The 9,832-nt window shown below is 37.2% G+C and overlaps 1 protein-coding gene across 2 annotated transcripts in view; it reads left to right on the plus strand.

The window, feature by feature from the left end:
• Window positions 1–8,838, plus strand: part of dhdh.2 (dihydrodiol dehydrogenase, tandem duplicate 2) — an 11,404-nt gene extending 2,566 nt beyond the window's left edge. Inside the window, exons 2-7 of one of the 2 annotated variants that reach the window (XM_046031874.1) lie at window positions 5,296–5,407; window positions 5,642–5,805; window positions 7,064–7,316; window positions 7,911–8,035; window positions 8,243–8,393; window positions 8,660–8,838. In XM_046031874.1, the coding sequence (XP_045887830.1) occupies window positions 5,296–5,407; window positions 5,642–5,805; window positions 7,064–7,316; window positions 7,911–8,035; window positions 8,243–8,393; window positions 8,660–8,769 (915 nt within the window). In that variant the 3' untranslated portion in view covers window positions 8,770–8,838. The remainder of the gene's footprint in view (window positions 1–5,295; window positions 5,408–5,641; window positions 5,806–7,063; window positions 7,317–7,910; window positions 8,036–8,242; window positions 8,394–8,659) is intronic. The other variant, XM_046031875.1, reaches the window with a different exon arrangement.
• Window positions 8,839–9,832: the final 994 nt, after the last annotated feature.

Consider the following 9,832-nt stretch of genomic DNA (forward strand, 5'->3'; position numbering starts at 1 on the left):
ATTTTGTCTCTAGTGTCTTTGGACAGCTCTTTGGTCTTGGCCATGTTAGTAGTTGGATTCTTACTGATTGTATGGGGTGGACAGGTGTCTTTATGCAGCTAACGACCTCAAACAGGTGCATCTAATTTAGGATAATAAATGGAGTGGAGGTGGACATTTTGAAGGCAGACTAACAGGTCTTTGAGTCAGAATTCTAGCTGATAGACAGGTGTTCAAATACTTATTTGCAGCTGTATCACACAAATAAATAGTTAAAAAATCATACATTGTGATTTCTGGATTTTTTTTTTAGATTATGTCTCTCACAGTGGACATGCACCTACGATGACAATTTCAGACCCCTCCATGATTTCTAAGTGGGAGAACTTGCAAAATAGCAGGGTGTTCAAATACTTATTTTCCTCACTGTATATAGCACATACATGCTTTCAAAGGCATGAATGTACAATCTATGGCTGCAGAACCTTGACTGTGAAGCCATGAGGTAAGAACATTTTACGAGTTCCTCAAAAGAAAGTCCAAAAACATAATTACATTATTAAAAACAGGCTGTCAACGCTGAGAATGTCTTCTCAGGACATCAGTCAGGCCTCTGAGGCCACATTTAAAATGTTCTGGCTGATATCGTACAACTGTATGCTAATAAATACAAACAAAAAACAGTTAAAATTAAAAAAAAGAGTACTTTGGCTTTTTAGTTGAACTTTGACCTGACCAAGCAGTTCCTCCCTCCTATGTTTTATGAGAACAGCTCCTAACCCTATGACAAATTGGCATTTATGTATGTATTATTCAAAAAACACATAGGCCTAGATGAGGAAAACCTTTAAAAGTTGAAGCTAACTGTGCAGAAAAGCTGCCGGCCAGAAGACCTCCTGAGCCTCAGCAAGTACAGTATGCCCGCACCTACAAAGTCAGCACTGTGGCCCTAATTGTTGATCAGGTGAACACTGGGTGGTCAGCATTTCTTTCAATAACAGGTGTGGAGTCTGTGGTCAACACTTTGAGGGACACCATTAGAAATTAAGAAGAAGCTTAGTTCATTACAGTGGAAACCACATTAAATATAAATTTAATATTAAAAATATAGCGATGACAGTAACAACTCTGCACACACAATAATTTCTTAGGTTAACCTATATTAGCCTACCAACTGTACTGCACCAAACAATGCACTTGACTCCTGACTGCTGTTTACATGAATAAATGCACAATATTATAGTGCATGTAATCATACTGTTGCTAACAAATTTCTCTCGGTCCAGGTTTATTTATTTATTTATTTTCATCTAACATCACCCTGGTATAACGTTAGTGCTGCATAATGTTACAGATCTGACCGTTTTACAAGCTTGGATTTTATTTTAATATCTGTACAGGTGCTGGTCATATAATTAGAATATCATCAAAAAGCTGATTTATTTCAGTAATTTCATTCAAAAAGTGAAATATGTATAATGTATACATTCGTTCCTTCCACACAGACTGATATATTTCAAGTGTTCATTCCTTTTAATTTTGATGTTTATAACTGACAACTAATGAAAACCCCAAAATCAGTATCTCAGAAAATTTGAATATTGTGAAAAGGTTCAATTTTGAAGACACCTGGTGCCACACTCTAATCAGCTAATTAACTCAAAACACCTGCAAAGGCCTTTAAATGGTCTCTCAGTCAGTCAAAAGACGACCATCGACACCTTGCACAAGGAGGGCAAGACACAAAAGGTCATTGCTAAAGAGGCTGGCTGTTCACAGAGCTCTGTGTCCAAGCACATTAATAGAGAGGCGAAGGGAAGGAAAAGATGTAGTATAAAAGTGTACAAGCAATAGGGATAACCGCACCCTGGAGAGGATTGTGAAACAAAATCCATTCAAAAATGTGGGGGAGATTCACAAAGAGTGGACTGCAGCTGGAGTCAGTGCTTCAAGAACCACCACGCACAGACGTATGCAAGACATGGGTTTCAGCTGTCGCATTCCTTGTGTCAAGCCACTCTTGAACAAGACACAGCATCAGAAGCGTCTCGCCTGGGCTAAAGACAAAAAGGACTGGACTGCTGCTGAGTGGTCCAAAGTTATGTTCTCTGATGAAAGTAAATTTTGCATTTCCTTTGGAAATCAAGGTCCCAGAGTCTGGAGTAAGAGAGGAGAGGCCAGTGTAAAGTTTCCACAGTCAGTGATAGTTTGGGGTGCCATGTCATCTGCTGGTGTTGGTCCACTGAGTTTTCTGAGGTCCAAGGTCAACGCAGCCGTCTACCAGGAAGTTTAGAGCACATGCTTCCTGCAGCTGACCAACTTTATGGAGATGCAGATTTCATTTTCCAACAGGACTTGGCAGCTGCACACAGTGCCAAAGCTACCAGTACCTGGTTTAAGGACCTGGTATCCCTGTTCTTAATTGGCCAGCAAACTCGCCTGACCTTAACCCTATAGAAAATCTATGGGGAAGAGGAAGATGTGATACGCCAGACCCAACAATGCAGAAGAGCTGAAGGCCACTATCAGAGCAACCTGGGCTCTCATAACACCTGAGCAGTGCCACAGACTGATCGACTCCATGCCACGCGACATTGCTGCAGTAATTCAGGCAAAAGGAGCTCCAACTAAGTATTGAGTGAGGATTACTATTTATAGCAGATTTTGAAAAGGCCTTTGACAAAGTTAGATGGGAGTTCATTAAGAAATGTCTTTGTTATTTTAATTTGGGAGAGAATTTTATCAAATGGTTTGAGACACTCTATAAACACACCATCAGTAGAGTCATAAATAATGGGTATTTATCTACTGGATTTCCCCTAACACAAGGGGTTCGCCAGGGGTGTCCATTGTCACTGTATTTGTTCCTGATATGTATTGAAATATTAGCAATTAAAATTAGAAAGAATACAGATATTATGGGTTTGAAGCCAAATGGTATAGAGACAAAACTTACAATGTATGCTGATGATGCAACCTTTCTTATACAACCAAAACAATCTACTTTGGAATTAGATCACAGATCTAAATATGTTTTCCAAAATATCAGGTTTGAAACCAAATTTTGAGAAGTGCCAAATATTGAGAATGGGGACGATAAATGGTACAGATTTTAATTTAAGTTGTTCTGCTCCAATTAGATGGACAAACGGTTCTGTAGACATTTTAGGTATGCACATACCAGATAATTTAAAAAATATTGTTAAATACAACTATGACAAAAAATGCAAAAAGTAGATAGAATTTTACAGCCATGGAGGAGCAGTTCACTTACATTACAAGGAAAGGTCACATTGATTAATTCATTGGTAATCCCCCAATTTGTTTAATAATGACTCTCCTGACACTTCTTTTGTTAAATGCTTTGAACAAAAAATTTTCAAATTTTTATGGAATAGTAAACCGGATAAAATTAAGAGACAATATCTATACAATTCATATGAAAATGGTGGATTAAATTTAAAAATTTTCCAAGCAATGAACGGTTCTTTAAAAGCTTCTTGGGTTCCTAAAATATATCATCACAGGCAATGGCTCACCAGTAAAAGATTATATACATCCTTTTCTTTCTTTGGTTCTGATTTATTTCCATTTTTTCAATTAAAATCATTACATATTAAAGAAATATTTCAGAACCAACTAAAAGAACTCTCACCCTTTTTTAAAACTCTGAAATTACTGTAGGAGACCAACCACTTCTGTGGAATACATGTACTCAAAACGGGTTAATTTTTGTGAATGACTTCTTAGATACATCTGGTCACATTATCTCATTTTATGATTTCTCAATACAATTTAACAAATGTTTAGATTTGTATCGATTCAATCAGATTGTTTCAGCAATTCCGATTGGCTGGAAACAAAAAATACAAAATAAACACAAGCAATTGGTTTGTCTCCCAAAAGTACAATGCCAAAAATGGTTAAATAATATAAAAATAAATAAAATAATTTATAATTGGAAGTCATATTCTGCAGGTTCTGCACTTTTTCCTCACAAAATCTGCCAATACTGGGAAGATGAAATCAATGCACCAATCCCATGGAAAGAGTACATTAGATCAATTTATAACACTACAGTAGATTCATATTCAAGAATATTCCAACTAAAAATTTTCTACAAGATAATTGCAACTGAAAAAATGTTATATTTATGTCACATTGAAAATAATCCACATTGCAGATTCTGTGAGGAAGAAGAGCAAGACCTATGGAAATTATATTACTTTTGTCCATTGGTATATAAATTCTGGTCAGGTGTCCAAGTCTGGTTAAGGACGGCTGGAATAGAACTTACCATAACACCACAAACTATTGTAATTTTTCAGGTAGTTTTTTAATTGTGTTAAATTCCATTTTATTAATAGGGAAAATGTTTATTTTTAAAATAAAAGTATCACCAAGCCTGTGTTTAAGTCACTTTAAGAATGTTATAAGGTCTCATCTTCTTTTAGAAAAGATAATAGCAGAAAGCAACAATCAGTTAGATGAATATAACAAAAAATGGAATAATATTTTATATGTATTATAATTATATGAAACCATGTAGTCTTTCCTTTCTCTGTATATTTTATATTTTTAGGGTGTGAATGTGAGTGTGAATGTATAAGCCTGTAGCGTTTTTGTAGAGTTTTGTTCTGTATTTTCTATTAATAAAAGAAAGTTTAAAAAAAAAAAAAGTATTGAGCGCTGTACATGCTCATACTTTTCATGCTCATACTTTTCAGTTGTTAAAAAATACTTTTTTTGTATTGGTTCTAAGTAATATTCTAATTTTCAAGATGTTGAATTTGGATTTTCATCAGTTGTCAGTTTTAATCATCACAATTAAATGAAATAAACATTTGAAATATATCAGTCTGTGTGTAATGAATGAATATAATATCGTTATTAATATAATAAAGTTTCACTTTTTGAATGGAATTACTGAAATAAATCAACTTTTTGATGATATTCTTTTTATTTTATTTATATTATATGACCAGCACCTGTACGCTTACTTCCGGATCACTTGGCCCACCTGTCTCTCTTTTCTTAACGTCTATTTTCAAACGGAGAAATAAAAATAGGACTTTAAAAAAACCACAATTGGACCATTATTTGAATTTGGTTTAGTCGTAATTTCGTTTTTCGATTCAGAAACTAAAAACGGGAGAACGGCTCTTTTTCCAGTATATTCGTCTTTGATTTGAAACGACAACCGAAAAAAAAATGGTTTTCTCGTTTGTTCGTTTTGTGGTTCAAACGAAAAAACAAACTATCAGAATGTACACGGACCGGGTCTCAGTAAATAATGTTTTGAAACTGTATTCACAGGTTGTGGCTGTGGCAGCTCGCAATTTAGAGGATGCACAGGGGTTTGCCAAAAAGCACAGCATCTTACGAGCATATGGCAGCTATGAGGAGCTGGCCAGAGATCCAGACATAGGTGAGTTTCTATCAGGCCTGGGTCAGACCTTGAGCCCCAGATGTGAGGGTTCTGCTGCCTCAGGACACTTCAGCCAGAGCTGAAACTTACAATGCAGCCAACCCCAAACATATATTCAATTTTAGCAACTGTTTTCATTTGCAGTTGGTATTTCTCTGTTAAAATAATTTTGATGGCCAGAATAATCTCTCTTCTACAGTTAGGTCTCTGGTTTGTGTGTGGATGTGTGCACAGATGTAGTGTATGTTGGAGTTATCCACCCCTACCATCTGAGCACTTGTCTGCTCTTTACCAATGCCAAGAAGAACGTGCTGTGTGAGAAGCCCTTGGCCATGAACGCCAAGGAGGCACAGGAGATCCTGGCGTCTGCCAAGATGAATGACGTCTTCTTCATGGAGGTACGGATGGAGCAGACCAAAAAATAAATAAATAATCTCTTCATAGCTGTACTTTCTCCACTTTTCACCTGAAAAATCATCCTTGAGCCTGGAAGTGCAGTTACAGCATTATCTGTTACTCAGTGAAAAAAGTGACAGCAAAATATTGCAGCATTGTTAGCCTATGTGAATACTGTTTTTTATTAAACCTTTATTTATACAGGCAGGACACTTAAGAAAAACTTCTTATTTGCAAGGATGGCATGGGAAGAGGGGAGTAGCCTCTTGAGGGTAGGTGGGGAGTGGATACAAGTTTAGACAGACAACATTTAGTGTTAACTAACTGACAAAGCAATATCATACAGAGGTAAAACATTAAAAAGAGAACAAGAGAAAGTACCGATACAGTGAGGGTATAAACAATACAGGTCAACAGACAGCTTTTTTTTGTTATTTTTAACAGACCTAGAAACAATTAATAAATAATTAATTATTCTTGCTTGTGAAGGACACACTTACATGTGTCTTTGGAGATGCCCATGATTTTGTTCTTAAAAGCTGTTAGAGAAACAAATTGGTCTAGAGTCTTTTTGTACATTATTCCAATCATTGGGTGCGCTGAAACTGAACGCCATGCAACCAAACAAAGAATTGATTTTTGGAACTTTTAGTTAAAAAGTTTAAATAAAATTAAATGACCTCGTATTATATACAGAGGAGGAGTGTAGTAGTAGGTCTTTCAGGTAAGGTAGGGTCAAACCAAGGAGGGTTTGTAAATTAAAGTGAGCCAGTGATGATTTTGTCTAGTATGCAGGGATGGCCAGCCTGTGGAGGAGTATAGATTGCAGTGATGGGTTTTGTAAGGGGCATTGGTGGCAAAGCTGATGGCACAGTGGTACAGAACATCTAGCCGCTCAAGGTCACCTTTACCTTTTACTTTTAATATAAGTCTTGTTTCTGTGAGAAACAGGTGTCTGTCTCACTACATATTATTAACAGGTTGTATCATATGTTTCATCTATGCAAAATTTATACAGCATTTTTTAAATAGGCCTAATAATAATTTAAAAATCTAAATATGACATCCAAATTATTCTTGGATGAATACATATACCAGTAATACTTCTTCTGTATCAACTGTGTTTTGTCATACAGCAACAGACATTTGAAAACAAATGGTTTCATCATGATTTTGTTCTTGAAAATGAAATGTGACTACCAAAAGAGCCAAGCACCTAAAATGTAACCTTATGAAATGCTTCCTGTCCTTTGCTCTAAGGCTGTCTGGACCCGATTCTTCCCGGCCTCAGTGGAGATCAAACGGCTGCTGACCCAGGGTGATATTGGTGAGGTGAAGATGGTGAGATCAGAGTTTGGCGTGCCATTGGCACATGTACCGAGATCGGTGCAGAAGGAGCTGGGCGGAGGAGCAATGCTAGATATTGGTATCTACTGCCTGCAGTTCATATGCATGGTGTATAATGGAGAGAAGCCAGAGTGCATCCAGGCCATGGGGATCTGCATGGAGACAGGTAATGTAAAAGAGACCAGTGGGGTCTCATAGCTATGATTTCTGAAGCTCTGTCCCCTCATTTGCATGTGGAGACATGTTGCACTTGCACAATAATACTGTGTACAGTTATGGGTATAATATTGCAATAGCTGGTTCATTCTTAATTTTTATTACTCTGACATCTTTGCCAAAAAAAACAAAACAATAACAAACACACGGTGTCAGTCTTTTTATTTTCTTTTAACAGTCTGACTTGCTACCCACTGACCTCAGTTGTATATATATTGGTTTGCAGCACCTCATATGATAACAAATGAGAGTTTTTAAGTTGGAATTTGTCAAGTTTTTTGCCACTGTGACTCCCACTGTGTTTTAATTGAGATTCTTTTGACCAAGGGAGTGTTTCTGTCTGATAAGACCTCTCTTATCTCTGTCACTTCATTTCTTTTGTGTTAACTGGCACAATAAAGGTTATGATTCAATAGTGTTTTATCTGCATTCTTATATACAATAGTCTTCTTCAAAAACAGTAGAATGCCTGATCATGTATTTAGTTTTACTATCTCTTCATCAAATATGAATCATGTATTCCTATAACTGTTTGTTGTTGCAGGAGTGGATGAGACTGTAGTTGTCACTCTGAAGTTCTCCAAGAACAGGATGGCAGTATTTACTTGCTCTTCGTGTATGCAGCTGCCCAATGATGCCATTATTGTAGGTACAAAGGGAACCATCAGGGTAGGTCATTACAGCAGGGCCCCATAATCAAATTAAATTTGATTACTCTGAAATGCAGTTCCTATGTGCATTTGCATGCTGAATTAAACCTAAAGGTTAATTGGTGAACAAAGATCAAGTGTGAAGTTAAATGTGTATTTACTGTATATCCTGTAATTGTGTATCTACTGTTATGGTTGTGAAAATATACTGTCACTGGTTTTTAAGGTCCCTGATCATATGTGGTGCCCCACATCATTGGTGGTGAATGGGAAGGAGACTCAGTACCCGGTGCCAGAACCCTATTTGCCTCTTAACTTCCTCAACAGTACAGGGTTGCGTTACGAAGCAGAGGAAGTTCGACAGTGTTTGCTCAAAGGTACTGTGACATTCAGCATATTTTAGTTTGCATCTATATTACAACAGGAAATAATTAAGACATTTACAAAATAATTAAAACGAGCATAATCAGTGAGTAGGTGATTAATCATCAGTGAATGTTCATACATATTGTTAGACTTCTTATGCACACTCAACACAAGGTGGCGTCAGAAACACTGAAATCCGAATGGCCACTTGGTCTGTTTGTACATGCAGACTCAACAGTACACTGTGCATGTTCTTATAGTGTGATTTCCCATGTAGGGCTGAAGGAGAGTGCAGTTATGTCCCATGCTGACTCTCTTCTGCTGGCTGAGGTGGAGGACGAGGTTCGCAGGCAGGTGGGGGTGGTGTACAGCCAGGACTGCCATTAAATGGTTAACGTGACGCTAGATCGGCTTTCTGTTTTTGATTAAAACAAGTTTATGATGGAGAATCCCAAATTGTTCTTAATGATTGAACTGGACTTTACATTGATACACTATCTGCGAGGAGCAGGTTAACCTTTTGTGAGGACAAAGAAAGCTTATTTTTTAAGACTCTTAGGGGCAGTTTCCCAGACAGAGATTAAGCCTAGTCCCAGACTAAAATGGAGAGTTAAGACGGACTAACTGGAATTGGATTTCTCAGACATGGTTTAAAATAGTCCCAGACTTTCCCTAGTCTTGAATTACAAAGTCTGATTAGAACTAGTCTAGATTTAAGTAAAGGCTTAAACTAAACCTGGCCAGAGGCAGGTTTAATTTCAGATTAACCTTAGCAATAGAGGAAAATGGATTACCTGGACTATATTAATGATGATGAAAGAGCTCCATTTAGACTATTTAGACACCAGACAGAAGGGTGGTTATGGACAGGAGCAACCCACTGAATGATCTTGATGAAATCAACTTTCGTGACCTTTTGGTTTTGGCGTGCCGAGATGCTTTTGCTTTGTGGCACTTCTCACAATGAAGTTACCTCAGATGATTGAAGACAACAATTGCCACAGATTGATTATGAACAAAAGTTTTATTTCACAAATTGAGATATCGGGACCCTGAACTGGTGCTGGTTTCAGTAGAACATTGGTACTGCTGCTGCTTCATGTTTCTCTCTTCCTCCTTCATGGCTAACTCAACATGAAGTATTTTCATCTTTATTTCATGTTCATCTTTTAAATATTTTAATTTGTGCTCATGGAATTCCATGGCCAGTTTCTCGTGCATGGTCAGCCTCTTGGTCCTTCTCATCTGGCCAGAATTAGTGACACCATCTTCCCTCCAGGCTGCTGCAGCTGTAGTGGGCTGACTTTCATCCTGTCTCAGGACCTCCAAGCTCTGGTGATCATCTGAAAAGTATTATATTGCAGCATTAGTGAACAATATGTATTTAAAAGTGAAGTTCATGGAATATTTCTGGTTATAGGACTGCAAAAAATGACTGACAACAATACAT

The sequence above is a fragment of the Micropterus dolomieu genome, linkage group LG20 (genome assembly GCF_021292245.1).
Source record: "Micropterus dolomieu isolate WLL.071019.BEF.003 ecotype Adirondacks linkage group LG20, ASM2129224v1, whole genome shotgun sequence".
Lineage (NCBI taxonomy): Eukaryota > Metazoa > Chordata > Actinopteri > Centrarchiformes > Centrarchidae > Micropterus > Micropterus dolomieu.